Source organism: Patella vulgata, chromosome 7 (genome assembly GCF_932274485.2).
Source record: "Patella vulgata chromosome 7, xgPatVulg1.2, whole genome shotgun sequence".
Classification (NCBI taxonomy): domain Eukaryota; kingdom Metazoa; phylum Mollusca; class Gastropoda; family Patellidae; genus Patella; species Patella vulgata.
In genome coordinates this window covers 41,695,119-41,715,757 of record NC_065885.2, presented here as the reverse complement: position 1 = coordinate 41,715,757, position 20,639 = coordinate 41,695,119, and the positions used below count along the sequence as shown (strand labels likewise).

The 20,639-nt window shown below is 35.4% G+C and overlaps 1 protein-coding gene across 3 annotated transcripts in view; it reads left to right on the top strand.

Annotated features, from left to right (window-relative positions):
• LOC126828352 (alpha-aminoadipic semialdehyde synthase, mitochondrial) overlaps positions 1-20,639 on the top strand; it is a 219,948-nt gene that overhangs the window by 16,649 nt on the left and 182,660 nt on the right. For all 3 annotated transcript variants that reach the window (XM_050558072.2, XM_050558074.2, XM_050558076.2), the window contains exon 2: positions 14,150-14,424. In XM_050558072.2, the coding sequence (XP_050414029.1) occupies positions 14,150-14,424 (275 nt within the window). The remainder of the gene's footprint in view (positions 1-14,149; positions 14,425-20,639) is intronic.

Here is a 20,639-nt window from a genome sequence, read left to right as displayed (position 1 = left end):
TAATCCTGTTGCTGAACATGTTCCAGGAAAACATATGGTTGTCTCGGATAATTTATCCAGAGCACCTCTAAGCGAAACAGCTGAAATTGAAATTTCAGATGTTGACCTGTATGCAGATGCTGTCATACAAACCATGCCAATTAAAGATAGACTACTCAAGGAAATTCACCTTGTTAGCCAAAATTATGCTCAAATTCAGAGAGTTGCACATTTTACTAAACATGGATGGCGACAGAAAGAATCGTCAGTTCCAGAAAACATCAGATGTTTCTTCAAAGCTTGTGGTGATTTGTCTATCTCACAAGGATTCCTACTCTACCGACAACGAATCGTGATGCCAGAGAGTATGCAACAACAGTCTTTATACAACATACATGTTGGGCATCAAGGAGTAACAAAATGTCGTGAAAGAGCCAGATCTTGTGTATGGTGGCCAAACATTTCCAAAGACATTGCAGAACTAGTGGAAAATTGTAAATTTTGCCAGCTATATAAACCTACTCAAAGGAAAGAACCATTGATAACAACAACTTTGCCAAGAGGTCCCTGGATCAAGATTGGTGCTGACTTGTGTGAATACAAGAATGATCAATATCTTGTAGTTACTGATTATTATTCAAGATACATTGAAATTGCATTTCTAAATAGACCGACAACTGCAGTTGTAATTGGAAAATTAAGGAACATGTTTTTCCGTTGGGGTGATCCAGAAGAATTGGTTAGCGATAATGGCCCCCAATTCGCATCAAAAGAGTTTAAAGACTTTACTAAATCAACAAATATCAATCATCAGTTCTTAAGTCCCCATTATCCACAAGGAAATTGTGAAGCAGAAGCCAGAGTTAAAATTGCAAAGTCAATTTTACGTCAAAATTATGTCTTTCAAGCATTTAGAGCATATCGAACTACACCAATTGCTTCAACAGGATATTCTCCTAGTCAACTTTTCATAGGTCGAAATATTCGGACTGAATTACCAACTCTTCCTGATGAGTTAAAACCAAAATGGCCAAAACACCAACTCGTACAACAAAATGATGAAAAGAGGAAGGAGAAATCTGAACATTATTTTAACAAATGTCATGGTGCTAGAAATCTACCTCAGCTGAATATAAATGATAAAGTTCGAATAAAATTTGACAACGATAAGAAATGGTCTAAAACAGGAGTTGTCAAGTCATCTGATCCTGAAAATCGAACTTAACATCATCGAAACTTCAGATGGAACATTTCGTAGAAATCTAAGAAATCTTCAGAAATATCGAAGTAAATCTCCAGTCGAAAAGCAGAAAACAACTAAGGTGCAATCCGCCAAACAACAAATTCGAGCTGAAGTTTACTCCTCAGAATCTGAAGAGGAAACCGATCAAATTCATGAAAGAAATCCACAACCAACTGAACAGCCATCAATCAATGACCCAGTCGCAAATAGTACAACGACAAGGAGTGGAAGATTAGTAAAACCTCCACGTCGATATATTTATGACAATTAGTGTTGTGTGTTTGATTTCCATAGATGATTAGAATAATCACAGTAGTGCTTGCTTTCTTAAAAAGGGGAGATGTATAAATAACGACAAATAACTATAAGTGTAGTCTTAGTAATTATTAGTCTAGTTCCTATTAGTATAGTTCCTAATTTACCTCCCATAGACTGAATTAAAAATGAAAGCAAGAGACACTCAAGAGACTGGTTAATCTTGTCTTATGTTAATTTTCTATTTCTGGTTGTGTAAAAAGGCTTACATAAATAATCAGTTATAAAAATGTCTTTTAACTATAACTCCTACTCCCTATGTCATCCTGATGTCATAACAATTAGTTTTTGTCTGTACCATATATAATTCGACATTGTACATATATTATACACCCAAATCAGAAGGAAGCAAATTAATATAAGCCTACTTGGCTTGTTTTTGTATCCTATTATTTATGCTTTTTATACGCCCACATTGACATAGGGGATGTATATTGCCGTCGCCCCCGTCTGTCCGTCCGTCCGTCTGTCCATCGTCCACCCGTCCATCGTCCACCCGTCCATCGTCCACCCGTCCATCGTCCACAATTTCTTGTGAACGCTCTAACGCCAAAAGTTATCATCCAATTGTTTTTAAAATGATATATGTTATTTACATTAGTGAGATGAAGAAGCCTATTTAATTTCAATGATTTCTGTTTATTACGTCTAGAGTTATGGCTCTTGTTTCACTTTGTTGAACCTTGTGAACGCTCTAATGCCAAAAGTTAAAGACCACGTAAGATCAAAAATCTAAATTACATGTACCTATAGCCCATGGTTACTATATCAACTTTACGGCAACTTCTCACCAATCTGATTAAAATTAAGTCGGCTGTTAACGTTTAAGTGTCCGACACGCCAAAACGCTTTTCAATTTTTCAATTACGACCTTAATCCGGTTGATTGGCTGGTGACGTCACAGGCACTACACATAGGATATACATTATCTATACAATATCTCACCGTCTGTACAATATAGCACTATCAATACACACGGCAAGTTGACAAGCGTCTGTTGACGGTCCAATTACCACGTGACTGTCCTAATCATAATCACCGAATTATCGTCTTTCATTTGTGATTGGAATATTTTAGAGTGAATTTCAAATGCCGTATCATGCCGTAGATCCATTTAAGCTGCCTTTGTTTTAATAGGCCACGTGTCAAATGAAGACGACTCAAGAAATTAGCGCATTTACCGGTAATTTGGATAACCCCGTAATACTTGATATACCAAACTTAAGTACAGAAATACAAATGGCGCCAGTCATTTGTCGATATATTCATTATTAGCTATATATAATAATAATAACCATTTCTATACATAAAGAACAACTTTTATTGTAACTCCATTTGAAATTTACAGTGAATATGGAATTTTCCTATGACTATGCATAACATGTACAATAGATCGCCCTCATTTCTCAGCCAATCAACGCTGGGAATCTTATTACCATTTACGGTTACATGTCCTACGGGTGTAGTAAATGAGGTTAAACTTTGGCACAAAAATTGCACGGTATCATACGTGGAGTTCCTGGTGCCGTTTGGTGAGTGATAAAACTGTCAATGCAATTGTAAAATACTTTTATTAAAAAGACGATAAACTATTGTTGTTTAAACGCCAATCAACAAATAATACAAGGCTACTTGATTACAAAAACACTGGTGAGCAATAATTATTGGGTAAATAATAATTATAAACAACTGATGAGTAAAACTTAATTATTTTATACAATTAATGTGTGGGTGTACGATTCTACCATTAGTTCGTTCATGAGGTATTATGCACACGTTCCACTTAGAGTGATGTCTTTGATCTGGCCGGCGTAAAAAAAGATAATTACCTAATCAACATTCTTAATCCCACTAACACTCACTGCTAACACCGACGTGTAAATTAATTTATGACCTATGCCTGTATAACTTTTATAGTCGGATTGATTAATTAATGACAAATATTAACGACACTACACTTTATGTGGAAAAGCGAAGTGCTCGCAGTAAAAACACATAGCTGGACCGGTATATTATTTCCATATTAAAAGTGTTCGTCCAATAAGTTCCATATTGTAAAAAATTAATTAAGAGTTCAAGACTTCAAAGTTTAAAAGTTGTAGGCAATCTAAATTGGATCTTAAATTAAAATGAATTACAAAACGAATTATTCTGTAGTCAATTGTTTTATTTAATTAAGAACTAAGGGAGATTAAGGAATCAGTCAGGCGTTAATGAGTACACACGCCGGCTGTATATAGGTAATTAAGGAATAAACATTCCGAATTTTTATCCGATTTTGTTGAAACTTGGAAATGTAAGTTTATAACCCAAAGATCTCGGTTCCTTTTGATATTTGCGCACATCGGACCGTAACTTCCTGAATTATGGCCCCTGATTGTACGAAAAATTGCGTTTTTAGCTTGTGGACCCTATAGAGGTCATAATTTTTATCCGATTTAAAAAAACATATTATTATATCACCGTTACACCCTAAGGACGACTGAGTTCAAATTTCGTGAAAATCGGCCCAAAATTGACAGACAAAATGGCCGCTGTTCGTTCTCAAATAGCGTAAAAATTGCGTTTTTAGCTTGTGGACCCTATAGAGGTCATAATTTTTATCCGATTTAAAAAAACATATTATTATATCACCGTTACACCCTAAGGACGACTGAGTTCAAATTTCGTGAAAATCGGCCCAAAATTGACAGACAAAATGGCCGCTGTTCGTTCTCAAATAGCGTAAAAATACGGTAAATCAAGTTTGTGGACCCTATAGAGGTCACAATTTTTATCCAATTTTGTTGAACCCAAAGATCTCGGTTTCTATCGATATTCGCGCATATCGGACCGTAACTTCCTGAATTATGGCCCCTGATTGTACGAAAAATTGCGTTTTTAGCTTGTGGACCCTATAGAGGTCATAATTTTTATACGATTTGAAAAAACGTATTATTATATCACCATTACAACCCTACGGACGGCTGAGTTCGAAGTTCATGAAAATCAGCCCAAAACTGACAGACAAAATGGCCGCCCTTCGTTCTCAAATAGCGTAAAAATATGGTATATCAAGGTTGTGGACCCTATAGAGGTCACAATTTTTATACGCCTACATTTTCATTTAGACGTATTATGCCATCGCCCCTGTCCGTCCGTCTGTCCGTCCGTCCGGCCACAATTTGTTTGTGGACACTCTACAGGTCACAATTCTTATCCGATTTTGACGAAACTTGAAATATAGGTTTATCTCCAAAAGATCTCGGCTGCTTTCGATATTGGCATGTATCGGATCGAAACTTCATGGATTATGGCTCCTGTTTGTAAGAAAAATCACGTTTTTAGCTTATGGACCCTATAGAGGTCACAATTTTTATCCGATTTTGTTGAAACTTGAAATGTAAGTTTATAACACAAAGATCTTGGTTCCTTTCGATATTCGCGCATATCGGACCGTAACTTCCTGAATTATGGCCCCTGATTTACGCAAAATCACGTTTTTAGCTTGTGGACCCTATAGAGGTCATACTTTTTATCCGATTTAAAAAAAAACGTATTATTATATCACCGTTGCACCCTAAGGACGACTGAGTTTGAATATCGTGAAAAGTGGCCCAAAATTGACAGACAAAATGGCCGCCGTTCGTTCTCAAATAGCGTAAAAATATGGTATATCAAGGTTGTGGACACTATAGAGGTCACAATTTTTATCCGATTTTGTTGAAACTTGAAATGTAAGTTTATAACCTAAAGATCTCGGTTCCTTTCGATATTCGTGCATATCGGATTGTAACTTCCTGAATTATGGCCCCTGATTGTACGAAAAATCACGTTTTTACCTTGTGGACCCTATAGAGGTCATAATTTTTATCCGATTTAAAAAATCGTATTATTATATCACCGTTGCACCCTAAGGACGACTGAGTTTGAATTTCGTGAAATTCGGCCCAAAACTGACAGACAAAATGGCCGCCCTTTGTTCTCAAATAGCGTAAAAATATGGTGTATCAAGGTTGTGGACCCTATAGAGGTCACAATTTTTATCTGATTTTGTTGAAACTTGAAATGTAAGTTTATAACACATAGATCTCGGTTCCTTTTGATATTCGCGCATATCAGATTGTAACTTCTGAATTATGTCCCCTGATTTTACGAAAAATCACGTTTTTAGCTTGTGGGCCCTATAGAGGTCATAATTTTTATACGCCCACATTTAAATGTGGTCGTATATTGTCGTCGCCCCCGTCTGTCCGGCATCCACAATTGCTTGTGGACGCTCTAGAGGCTAAAGTTAATATCCAATTGACTTTAAATTTATACACAGTGTTTAAGATCATGAGACGAAGAAGCCTATTGATTTTCAGCGATTTCCGATAATTACTGCCAGAGTTATGGCCCTTGATCACTTCAAAAAATCTTGTGGACGCTCTAGAGGCCAAAGTTAATATCCGATTGATCTTAAATTTATACACAGTGTTTAAGGTGATGAGACAAAGAAGCCTATTGATTTTCAGCGATTTCCGATAATTATTGCCAGAGTTATGGCCCTTGATCACTTCAAAAAATCTTGTGGATGCTCTAGAGGCTAAAGTTAATATCCGATTGACTTTAAATTTATACACAGTGTTTAAGGTCATGAGCCGAAGAAGCCTATTGATTTTCAGCAATTTCTGATAATTACTGTCAGAGTTATGGCCCTTGATCACTTTGAAAAATTTTGTGGACGCTCTAGAGGCTTAAGTTAATATCCGATTAAGTTAATATCCGATTGACTTTAAATTGATACACAGTGTTTAAGGTCATGAGACGAATAATCCTATTGATTTTCAGCGATTTCGGATAATTTTTTCCAGAGTTATGGCCCTTGATCACTTTGAAAAATCTTGTGGACGCTCTAGAGGCCAAAGTTAATATCCGATTGACTTTAAATTTATACACAGTGTTTAAGGTCATGAGACGAAGGAGCCTATTGATTTTCAGCAATTTACGATAATTACTGCCAGAGTTATGGCCCTTGATCACTTCAAAAAATATTGTGGACGCTCTAGAGTCTAAAGTTAATATCGGATTGACTTTAAATTTATACACAGTGTTTAAGGTCATGAGACGAAGAAGTCTATTCATTTTCAGTGATTTTCGATAATTACTGCCAGAGTTATGGCCCTTGATCACTTCAAAAAACCTTGTGGATGCTCTAAAGGCGAAAGTTAATCTCATTGACTTAAAATTTATACACAGTGTTTGAGGTCACGAGGCGAAGAATCCTATTGATTTTCAAAGATTTCTGATAATTACTGCCAAAGTTATGGTCCTTGATCACTTTGAAAAATCTTGTGGACGCTCTAGAGGCTAAAGTTAATATCCGATTGACTTCAGATTGATACACAGAGTTTAAGATCTTGAGGTGAACAAGTATATTGATTTTCAATGAATTTTTATTACTTGTAACAGCTAAATCCATGATACAGTATTAAAAGTTTTGTATACAAAACGTTAGCATGGGGCAGAACTTTATAAAAACCAAACAATTTCTAATGGTTTTCTGAGTTGTTGCTCTTAATCAGATTTTAGTGTATTATAAATGTTTCATTACCGAAAAAAATAAAAATATGCGACAACTCTTGTTGACTGCCCGGACGATTTAGCTGCTGTGGGCGTATGTTTCGCTGTCTGGCAACCTATCTTTTTTGTTACCGGTACATTTTCATTTCGGCAACGGAGGTGACGTAAATTTAGCAAATACTGCAATTTTGACAGTTGGTAACCAGCAAACACAAAACGTTTTGGTAACATTCGTAATTGGTTCTAATATGGTTGCGTTTGTTTAAGCACGTTGTCCAAACGTTCGAAAAGGGTTATAACCATATTATTATATCACCGTTACACCCTAAGGACGACTGAGTTCGAATTTCGTGAAAATCGGCCCAAAACTGACAGACAAAATGGCCGCCGTTCGTTCTCAAATAGCGTAAAAATATGGTATATCAAGGTTGTGGACCCTCTAGAGGTGACAATTTCCTCTGATTTTGATGAAACTTGAAATGTAAGTTTATAACCCAAAGATCTTGGTTCTTTTCGATATTTGCGCATATCGGATCGTACCTTCCTGAATTATGGCCCCTGATTGTACGAAATATCACTTTTTGTTTAGCTTGTTCTCTATCCATCTCTTGCAAAATGTGGGTGTATCCTACCTGGCAGCCGCTGGTTTCTTTTATACACATGCTAACAGAGGCTTGATTTTTAAAATATTGTCATTATTATTATTGAAAGCTGTATGACATAGTCGTATGGAATTTAATTTTAAAGCCATTTCAATTATGGTTGTCACATGATCACTGTGCCGTGTGTCTATGTGTCAACCATGGATGAATGAATAAAAACATTTGCAAGTTACATGACAGAAAAAAAAAAAACCCTACAAATTGTGTTATATGAAGAAATACCATGGTGCCATATCAACTTATATCCATCAAATATTATAAGGAATATTACTGACATGAATTTCAATTAAATATGGACAATTTTCCGAATGGTGTACCTGTTTAATGTTATAGGCTATTTGTGGTAATTACATACAGTAGAATTCCTCATAACAAATTACCAAGAATTATTTTTGTTGGAAGTCTAGTTATATTAAAGGGAATGGAAGCTTAAAATTTTAAAACCCAGTTCCGACCAGGACCTCATTTGACCCAATTCTGGCCGATTCGTTTCAAAATGTATTAAGAACTCTGGTTCGGTACCACTTTTTGAAAGCAAATATTATTTTTTTCAAATCTGATATTACCCAAAAGATGCGTCCTGTAAAGGTGCACAAAATCTCAGACTCATTTTTTTAAATTTCGTTTACGGGCCATTTAGATAAAAAGGTGTAAAAATAAGCTATTTACAACCCATCCAGCGTCTTCATATTTTAAAATATTTCTTTGTACCTTTCATAAACTCGTAGCAGTAACCCATACAAAGAGAATGTATGTCAAAATTAGTTTCTAATATCAGCAGTTGCAGAGAAATAGGCAATTTTGCATGAGTCGCTTTTCACATTATTTTGCCTGTAAAAGAATCAATTATTATTCGATTTTCAATTTTCTTTCACCATTTGATGCCTAATGCCACTTTGGACTAGGTCAAACCATTTTAACACTTTCACCAGAAGTGACGTCATATAGGCAATAACTGAATTTTTAGCCTTGAAAACAAATATTTTATTCAAATGAGTCAAATTTGTTATTTGTTTAAAATTATATTTGATTCCAATCAACAAATAGAATGAACCCATATGATCATACAGATACATGTACCACAAAATGGTTATAAACCTTTATGGTTGCATAGAAATAAGACGTTTTTCTACAAGTCACTTTTCAAGGTTTTTGGTCTATAAAAGTGTCAATTATTATTCGATTTTCATAAAATTTTCACCATGCAATGCCTTATGCCATTTCTGATTTGATACAACTAATTTAACATTTTCATTCTCACCGGAAGTAATGCCATTTTGGCAAAAACTGTATTTTTTACCTTAAAACCAAATATTCCTTTTGAAGTGAGTTTTATTTAGTATTCCTTTAACATTATGATATTTGATTCCAATGGACATATAGATTGGAACAAAACAATAATATAGATGTCACAAAGATTGCTTCTAGCATCTTCCCTTATCGAAAAATAAGCAATTTTGTCAGGGTCATTTTTTAAGATTTTTAGCCTTTTTAATTTCATTTTATGGGTTCTATGTTAGTCATTTATTGCCCAATATGTATAATACAAAGTTCATATGTTTCATGGTGCAAATTCTTAACTTTTTTGTTACCGATAAAGTTTTCTGTCGGCACCGGAGGTGGCGTAATTTTGCGAAAATTTATAATTTTGACAGGCGTAATTTTGCGAAAATTTATAATTTTCGCAAGCAGATATTAATTTTTACAAATCTGACAGATTAAGAAGAATCCCCCTATGACAGACGCAAAAAATTTAAAACTCATTTTTTTCAATTTTGGTTTTGTGTTTGCGCCATTTTGATTTAAAGGTGAAAAAGTGTGTAAAATTAAGCAATTTACAACCCATTCAGGGTTTTCATATTTTAAGATATTTCTATGTATTGTTCATAAACTTGTAGCTTGTATCTATACAAAGACAATCTATGCCGAAATTAGTTTGTAATATGAGCAATTGCCGATAAATGAGCAATTTTGCATGAGTCACTTTTCTATGGTGGCTGAAAGCGTCCATTTGGATCGGCGGGTTTCTAGATACAGCGCGAGAGTCGCCGTTAAGCCAGCACGACGAAAAATGCGCCGATCAGCGACTTTTTCATCGTACTAGCTAAACGGCGACCCGCGACTTTCACAACACGAGAGTCGCCGTTCAGCCATGCGACGAAAAAGTCGCCGAAAAAGTCGCCGAAAAAATCGGCGCCTTTTTGTCGCTCTGGCTTTACGACGACTCTCACCTCGGAAGTTTAAATGGCTACATTTTACTTCTTGTATATAAAATCAGAATGAAGGAGATTTTGGATGAGTTTGGGCTGTCGAGCTTAATCAACATTTTCAGTGACACTAAGGCAAATTAAAATTTATGAGTGTTACAGACACGTGTACTTTCAAAACCTGTTTAGTTACACTGGAATTAGATTTAAAATGTACACGTCTCTATATCACACGGCTCTAACTTTTTCCCAAATTTTCGTTGGGTAGAACGCTTTCTGCCACAGATGGAGCAACATGTGGCAAACTCTTGCACAAAAGCATGTATGAGGTTCACCATGAAAAACTTGAAATACACAAGCTGGAAGTAGAGACAAGTAAACATGCAATTTTCGGCCCTACATTTCAACCTAACCGACCTCTCAAAATCATGAATATTCACCAAAACCTAGCAGAAAATGTATTTTCAAACCCCTTTCTTCGATTCTACACCGAAAATCACCATGCAAAAGGGGGAAAGGGAGAGAAAGACTAAAAATAATTTTCGCCCTACATTGGTGGGTGACGGCGTAGAAATATTTGGTGATCTGTGTGCGTAAAATGTAGCCATTGCGCATGTAACTAACTATAAACTTCCGAGGCGAGAGTCGCTGAGCGACGAAAAAGTCGCCGATTTTTTTGGGGACTTTTTTGTCGCGTGGCTTAACGGCGACTCTCGTGTTGTGATAGTCGCAGGTTGCCGTTACGGCGACTCTCGTGTTGTATCTAGAAACCTGCCGATCTAAATGGACGCTTTCAGCCACCATACTTTTCACATTATTTATTTGGCTGTAAAAAAGTCAATTATGATTTGATCTTCATAAAATAACACCATTTGATGCATAAAGCAAATGTGCATTATATCAATTTAAGCAGAATTTATAGTTGACACCGAAAGTGTTACCATATTCTCCAAAACAGATATTTTATTCTAATGAGTCCTATTTGTTATGCGTTTAAAAGTATGATATTTAATTTCATTCAACAAAAAGAATGAACCCATACAATCATATAGATATCACAAAATGATTTCTAACTCATTCAGTTGCGTAGAAATAGACGATTTTCTGCAAGTCACTTTTAACGGTTTTTGGTCCACGAAATTGTTAATTATTACTTGATTTTTATAAAAGTTTCACCATTTGATGCCTAATGCCATTTGTGATTTCCGAAAAACAGTTTCATAAATGTATTTTTACTAGAAATGGCAACACTTTGACAAAAACTGTATTTTTAACCTTCAAAATAAATATATTCTCCAAATGAATGTTATTCAATATTCCTTTAAAATTATAATATTTAACTGCATCCAACATATAGAATGATTTAATACGATGCTATAGATAACAAAATATTGCTTCTAACCTCTTCCGTTACCGGGAAATAAGGGTCAGTTTTTAAGATTTTTTTTCGCATTTTAATTTCCCATTACAAAGTCTCATCAGATAACTTAGTGGTAAATTAGTAACAAATTTTGTCAGGATCACTTTTTCAACATACCGGGAATTCTCGTATTTAAGCCCTGGTTGACCATGTCAGTGATGAAACATTTCTTCTGAAATTAAGCCCAGGGCTTCAACTCGAAAAGAGGAAAAAAAGGACAAACATTTGGGTTCTTTTTATAATTTTAAATCGAACGAATCAAATTCGTCAACAAAAATGGCTTTTAAAACACAATTGTGATACACCTTCACATAAATGTTCTGAAATACAAAAAAGAAACTGTCCATACACTTTAAATTTCAAAGTTCTTTGAACAAATCAGATCTCAGGGCTAGCTTTTACTAGTATGGTGAGCACCCTTTACCCATCAATGTCCTCGTCTGAACTGGAATCCTCGAACGGGTCGTCACCGAGTTGGTCCTCACCGTGGGAGTACAAGACCGGAAGGTGACTGGAGAACATCTCATAGCCTGTAGTTCACATGTGGTTTGAAAATTTAAAAGGGAGACCACTCTAAAATAAATTTTAAGGGCTTAAATTCGAAATTTAAACTCGTTATTTAGCTTATACGCTTAATAACGGCAGGGCTTAAATATGAGGATTCCTGGTATGTAACAAATATATTAATGGAATTGATGTTGCTGGATTTGGTTGATTCTGCGTCCATTTTATAACACATGTACAATGCTTATGTTGAAATCTGTTGGAACGGTTTCATTGGTATCGGAAGTGACATAAATTCAAGGGTAACGTGGCATCAGAAGTGACTTAAGTTCAAGGGTAATGTGGCACCGGTGAAACACGTCATTACTGCGTCGCAGTTCTAGTTTTATTTGTTTTTACTACACTGGGACCTGGAAGAGTTGTTATATAATCCGCGTTCTGGTTAATGTGGGGGATTAACCAATGACCCCTGACACGACCTCCCACTACAAGCGGTGAGATCTTCATGCAGTGGGGGCCATCAAAAGTATATAAAAAAACGAAACATACATCTGTATTTTAATCAGATTGCAGGACGCGGGTCATTGTCAAGGCTTCCTCTGCCACGCTTAATTTCCACAGCCCACTTCTTTACTGTGGATAAGGAAGGGGCATCATCCCCAAAAGGCGAGACCTGTAGTACTATGGTCTTTGCGACCATATTGTATCTTTGATTAATTATTAGATTCATGCATTGTAGAGAAGTCATATCTCACATACTCAAATTAAAATGATTGAGTGGTTGACACATAAAAATATTTATAAAACCAAAACAGAGATGATTTTAGGTGAACCCAGAATATCATGTTTATCACTTGTGTTGGAAAATTTCTATTGCATCATTTGACCAATCATCATAATTAATTATGTAATATTTGTCCAATTAAATAATTGACAGCTCGCTATGTACATTAAGTCAAGCTGGCAAACAATAAACCGTCAGGTTAACATTTTTGCCCAGTGCTTGCCCCATATTGTTTTTTTTTTCACTGAATCCAGTATTTTTCTACTAAGATTGACATATACCAAATTTGCCATACTTTTATTGGAAATAGCTACCCTATAAATACTTTCGTGGGTATGTATCTGAAATGTGAACACTATTGGTTTTTTTTTAGAAAAAATACTCAAAGTGACAGAAACTATAAGAGTCTGTGAGTCCTATACTTAACTGGTCAAAAACAGATTAAAGAGGTACAAATGGGTGTCAGATTTGTGAATTTGATTTGATAGGCTTTCTTTTATTTATGTCAGTTCATATACTATTTCTTAGTGGATAAGACGCTGGCTCGCTAGTCTGGAGGTTACATGTTTGACCCCTGCATTGCAGAGAGAGTTCATTGTGATTTTCTGGCATCATTTCCCCTTGTCAGTGGTGCAGGATGGAGGGCCTGACAAAGACAGCTGCCTAGTCGTTCGGACGTGAAGAAAAACTGAGGTCCCTTGTATACATTGGCGTGTACGTAAAATATCCCTTGACAGTTGGAATTCAATATAAGACTAAGAGTAGGTCATAGTGCTGCTGCCCAGCACACTGTATGGCTTATGCCCAATCAGAGCAGAACAGAAGGACGTTAAACCCGATTTAATTTCATTTCACATTCTTTTTCTTTTCATACCACAGTGACTCAGTGAGTAACACTATCTCATTAACCATGAGGTCCAGGGTGTGGACAAGAAAGTTCTTTGGTGATTTCCAGCCTGGTTTCTGCTTTGTCAGTGTTGCAGGATCAATATTCTGGCAAAGAAACACGTGCCCAATCGTTCAGGTGGTAGGTAAAATCGTGGCCCACCATTGCGAATTTCAGACAATAAAAATATTAGGATTATATAGATAAGCCTTATAAGACTGAAATAAATTTCACATTATGTATGTAAACCTCTCTTTCAGGTTTGTGGAAGTCGGGTGTTAGATCCCTGCATTGGCCAAGAAAGTTCATCCAGATTTTCCGGCGTGGCCCCCCCTTGTCAGTGATGCAGGATGGGAGGGCCTGACAAGGACAGCTGTCTGGTCGTTCAGATGGGATGAAAAATCGTGGTCCCGTGTACACATTGGCATGCACGTAAAAGATCCCTTGACAGTTTGAATTCGATATAAGAGTAGGCCGTTGTACTGCTGTCCAGGCAAAATTTCCCTTATAGCACACTGTATGGCATACGCCTGTCTTCATTAGCCCAGTTCGGAGCAGAACAGTAGGACGTTAAACTCCATTTTATTTAATTTCATTTCTTTCAGGTTTGAAGAGAAGAAAATCAGCAAAATTTTTAGTCGAAGTGATAAGAATGTTACACAGAATATGTAAACAACAAGTATTAATTCGTCATCTTCAGTATGGTGTTCGAGGTCAAACACAAATTAGCAGAAGTCAACATGTGATAGCTATCAGACGCGAGACCATTAATGTATGGGAGAGACGTGCTCCACTCTCCCCTGCCCATGTGGGACGATTGGTTAAAAGTGGAGTAAAGATCATCGTACAACCATCCAACAGACGTGCCTATAATATGCAGGTTAATAATATAGATAAATTACAAAAAGTAAAGAATACTGCAGCTAGATTTGTTACTTTAACAAAGAAATGCAACCACATAACTCCTGTTTTATATAATTTACACTGACACTGAGAACTGCTAAAGGGCGAGTCTGTGCACAGCCATCATAGAATTCTCAGTCATTGTTGTTATTTGTACGTGTATCGAAAGAAAATTAATTTTCCAACTATTACTCGGTATTACCACGTTAAAACTGTAAATAAGGTTTGTTAATTAACAAGGGTGAAAAACTGTCTGAGAGCTGAGTTAATTAACGCTAGGGGTGAAAAACTGTGCGACAGTGCGTTTTCAGTAGAGGTGTGTTAACTAACGGACTGGTAAAAAATGAATGTCAATGTTGTGTATTGTTTAATTGGCGTGTTTTCTTGGTAGTTGCGATAACTGCACCAAAAGGAGTAGGGCTGGGTAAAATATCGATATAATTCGATAGTATCGATTGGACGACTCAGAAAAGCACTATCGATAGCGGTGGGTTACTATCGATTATCGCTCTTCGTCTATTTTTCTTGCGTCTGAAATGTCAATGTTTTCTTTCAGTTAATCATAATACACCGCTCACTTTAATTAATATCAAGTATCAATGTAACACATAACAAAATTGTGACTTCTTATTGAACAGCCGTTTTCATAAATTCACTCTCATTGAAACGTTACTTTAGTTTTGAAGAAATTATTGTTGAATATCGCTAAATCGAAGATACCCGGATGTGTAAATAAAGTTAGAGTTATTTCCCTTTGCAAGCTTCAAAATTCGTCTGCCATATTGATATTTTCGCGCGCACGTACGCAATTTTTAGAATCGGAACAAGTTCATTTTGGTCCCTTAACATAATTATTTACAATATTTCTTCATTCGGAACCACGGCTGCATTATTTTAATAATAAACAACATCAATTTACGTATATATACGTGATATAACAAGTTTTATTAATGTTTTCCAAATAAATCTCCTTAGACAGGAGCAAACGATCTTTCGCAACTTCGTTGGGTTTTGAACTTTGAACTTACATTGTATCCAGTCTTGATGATGACGGTGAAAATAAGTTTGTTTTCGATACTATCGATTATCGACCGACATTTCATAGTAAAAATCACTATCGATACCCAGCCCTAAAAAGGAGTATAATCAAGGACCAACAGGCTTTATCTGACACGTACGTGTTAAATCAAAATTTGGGAAGTAAAACTGTTTTACCGTGCAATTTATCATTCGACCATGTGTTTTACGCAGGTCTTTGTATGATTAAAGACAGGTCTTTAGATAGGCGTGTGTACTCGCTGTGATCTACGTTTCTCTTATGTGTCTTTTGTATTGCGTACCACATATATAAAGTTGAATTTAATGAAATAAAAATACGGACCTTAATCTATTGTATACGGAAAGGCGAATGTAATGTCGTCATTTATAAATACACAGCAGTGAGCGCCCAATTTGAATATCCACGGGTATATAGAGAGTAAATCCAGCAAAAACAACAGAAATATATTTCTGTTTTATTACTAAAAAGACGCGCACTCACCTTTTCATATTTATTAAATTTATAAAAATGTGCCACGTTGCGTAAATTGTGCATCTTACCTTCAATAGCAATATCCATAAAACAGAAATCTCCATATTGATAAATAATATGGCACAAGCAACAGAACAGTGGTAATTTCCACACAAATGATATATTTAAACTAAAATTACTTTAGCTTTTCACTAAATTTACATCGCATACAATTCAACGATCCTCATTTATGCAATTACAGAATTATCCCCGTGATCTAAGATATCAAAGAAGCACATACACCCGATGTGACACATAATCATTTTTCGAGACTTTGTAGATTGGACTTCCTTGTTGTGTTTTCTTCGTGATCCTAATATATGAAACTACAGATTAAATGATTTCTTCAACTTTATTATTAAGCTGGATTGGCTTCAAAGGTCCCTCGTTCTCAATAAATGATAGCTGCTCGGAATACCTGGGTGAGCTCTGACCAGTCTCACTCAACACCCTCTTTTATATCCCCCTAATTTCTGCATAGTATTGAATAAATATTTATTCTCGTAAATATACTTATTCTCGTAAATATACTTATTCTCGTAAATATACTTATTCTCGTAAATATACTTTCTCGTAAATATACTTATTCTCGTAAATATACTTATTCTCGTAAATATACTTATTCTCGTAAATATAATTTTTCTCGTCTTCCGACAAGTTATTATTTGTGTCTTCAAATTTGTACCATTGAAATGTCACCCAACCATTTCACGCATAGTCCGTGCAGAGCAATAACAGCTCCTTGATCAAAGTAACAATTCTATCACATGTAAAGGCGTGCAGGAGCTTATTCGCGTGTATTGGAAAATTGTTCGGTTGCTTTATTTGAGAAGATACTGATATTATACTATAAAATTTGTCCATTTTTTCTTTGAAAATTCTGACAAATTGGTAGCCCTTCGGGAAGGTTGGTCATATCGCTTACCCTATTTGTGTATTGTACGTTTTTATACGCCCACATTGAAATGTGGTCAGATATTATTGTTCGTCCGGTGTCAACAATTGCTTGTGGACGCTCTAGAGGCTAAAGTTAATATCCGATTGACTTCAGATTGATACACAGAATTTAAGGTCTTGAGACGAAGAAGTATATTGATTTTCAATGTATCTTTATGACTTGAACGGCTAAAGTTTCGTATACTAAACGTTAGCATGGGGCAGAACAAATTCTAATGAATTGTTACTCTTAATCAGATTTTAATGTATTATAAATGTTTCATTACCGAAAAAAGTAAAAATATGCGACAACTCTTGTTGACTGCCCGGACGATATAGCTGCTGTGGGCGTATGTTTCGTTGCCTGGCAACCTATCTTTATAATAGCTAGCAAATAATTTATGATATCTGAATACTTTTTGAAAGAACATATAGCTCGTTATTAGATGTTAGTTTTTAATAGGCCATTTTCAATGAATCTTTATGACTTGAACAGCTAAAGTTTCGTATACTAAACATTAGCATGGGGCAGAACAAATTCTAATGAATTGTTACTCTTAATCAGATTTTAATGTATTATAAATGTTTCATTACCGAAAAAAGTAAAAATATGCGACAACTCTTGTTGACTGCCCGGACGATATAGCTGCTGTTGGCGTATGTTTCGTTGCCTGGCAACCTATCTTTATAATAGCTAGCAAATAATTTATGATATCTGAATACTTACTGAAAGAACATATAGCTCGTTATTAGATGTTAATTAGATGAACAGCCCAACGCAGCTTTGAAATGAAATGAAATGAAATGGGGTTTAACGTCCTACTGTTCTGCTCCGAACTGGGCTAATGAAGACGAGTATACGCCATACAGTGTGCTATGAGGGAAATTTTGCTCGGACAGCGGCACTACGGCCTATTCTTAGACAATTACGTTTCCAACTGGTACGGAGAAGTAATTCAAATTTATTATTATCATCGAAGAGATGTTTTGCAAATAAAGGGAACAAAGTAATATTAATACATGTACTATAAATCAAAATTTTGTTACTATATATTATTATAGTGCGCCCTTCCATGTAACTTACTTAGGGACACTTTACAAAGTGACAATTTAATCTTAAAAAAATCAAGATTATGGACATGTAGCGTCGGTTAAAAGTCCGTTTAAATAACTGTGTTTTAAATAGGTTTTTTTTATAGATAGAATATAGATATGTACAATATCTTAAACTAAATGGTAGATTATTCCATAAAACAGATACGCCTGTATCAAGAGATAGTTTGTTACTGGTTGCAGTAAATTTTACTATACATGTTTGTATGTATTCTATTTACATGCCATACAAAGTTTTAACCATAAATTACCTTATTTTTCAGTTTGCACGATTATTTAAGTTAGCGAAAACAGTAAATTAATAAATCTATAAACAAAATTAACAACCGTAATTCAGACAGTAACTTCTCTAACACATTTTGGTTGAAATAAATAATCTGCGTGTAGCTTGTTAATTAGTTTATTACTTTATGGCCCCAATCAAGTATCTAAACACCGCATTTGTTACGCAACACCTAGAGGTCAACGTTTTCAAACATTCTGATCAATCAACCATAACAAAAAGATGGCAATACTTTCCCCCAGTTTGACTGTATATACAGGATACTAGTGCTCTAATATTGTATTTTAAAAAACGATTGGAAATGTAGATGGTGTTATTGATGAACTATTTAAATGTTCAAATCATATCCCAAGAAATTATATCGTCTAGTTCTATCGGGAGCAGATTCATCGTTCAGTAATTATAAGTTTATGGAACTTTAAAATCTTCGCTGAATCCACGGGACAGATACAATACCATGCTGATTTTTATTTTTCATTTCGGCGCCAACGGCTCGGCTTTCATCATTCTAAAGGTCAATATGTGAACTTACGCGTTTAATCAATGAAACAATGTCTAAAATGATTATAAAATAAACCTAATATTGCTTTCTGATGTGGCTGGGTAATTTCAGGTGCCAGTCGTAAGAATAAGAAGACAGTATATTTACATACGGCAAATTTGACTTATTCGCTATATACCCGGGGATATTCAAATTGGGGCCTCCCTGTTCGATATTTATAAATGACATTGCATTTCGTGCGATAGATTAAGGTCAATATTTTTATTTTTAAGTAGCGTGACTATCTGGTACGCAGTATAAACGCCAGTTATAGTCGAAAGAATAGAAGACAAGTTGTAAGACTTTGGTCCTTAAAACAATATTGGGTCTTTGAAAAATTGTTGGTTAACTCTTTCTATAGAGTCAAATCCCACGTACTAATAAAAGCGAACGACATGTTTATATGTAAAAAAAACCAGTGATATTTTGGTAAAATCCTAACCATTGTCAAAATATCCATCAAATTCTATCTGTTTATGACATATGGTTGGTAGACCAAATAAGGTAATGTTCTTCCCCCTGGTCTTGGGAAATGGGGAGGTTTATTCCATATTTGGGATGGAAATTAAAGTCAAGGTCAGTCTAGGATGTGCAGAAATTAGGGGGATATAAAAGAGGGTGTTGAGTGAGACTGATCAGAGCTCACCCAGGTATTCCGAGCAGCTATCATTTATTGAGAACGAGGGACCTTTGAAGCCAATCCAGCCTAATAATAAAGTTGAAGAAATCATTTAATCTGTAGTTTCATATATTAGGATCACGAAGAAAACACAACAAGGAAGTCCAATCTACAAAGTCTCGAAAAATGATTATGTGTCATATCGGGTGTATGTGCTTCTTTGATATCTTAGATCACGGGATAATTCTGTAATTGCATAAAAGCGGCTATTATAAATTACAAGTTCTGGAATGAGGATCGTTGGATTTTATGCGATGTAAATTTAGTGAAAAGCTAAAGTAATTTTAGTTTAAATATATCATTTGTGTGGAAATTACCACTGTTCGGTTGGTTGTGCCATATTATTTATCAATATGGAGATTTCTGTTTTATGGATATTGCTATTGAAGGTAAGATGCACAATTTACGCAACGTGGCACATTTTTATAAATTTAAAAAATATGAAAAGGTGAGTGCGCGTCTTTTTAGTAATAAAGCAGAAATATATTTCTGTTGTTTTTGCTGGATTTACTCTCTATATACCCATGGATATTCAAATTGGGCGCTGACTGCTGTGTATTTATAAAAGACGACATTACATTCGCCTTTCCGTATACGATAGATTAAGGTCCGTATTTTTATTTCATTAAATTCAACTTTATATATGTGGTACGCAATACAAAAGACACATAAGAGAAACATAGATCACAGCGAGCACACACGCCTATCTAAAGACCTGTCTTTAATTATACAAAGACCTGCGTAAAACACACGGTCGAATGATAAATTGCACGGTAAAACAGTTTTACTTCCCAAATTTTGATTTAACACGTACGTGTCAGATAAAGCCTGTTGGTCCTTGATTATACTCCTTTTGGTGCAGTTATCGCAACTAGCGAGAAAACATGCCAATTAAACAGTACACAACATTGACATTCATTAACACACCTCTACTGAAAACGCACTGTCGCACAGTTTTTCACCCCTAGCGTTAATTAACTCACCTCTCAAACAGTTTTTCACCCTTGTTAATTAACAAACCTTATTTACAGTTTTTTACCCATGTTAATTAACACACCTTATTTACAGTT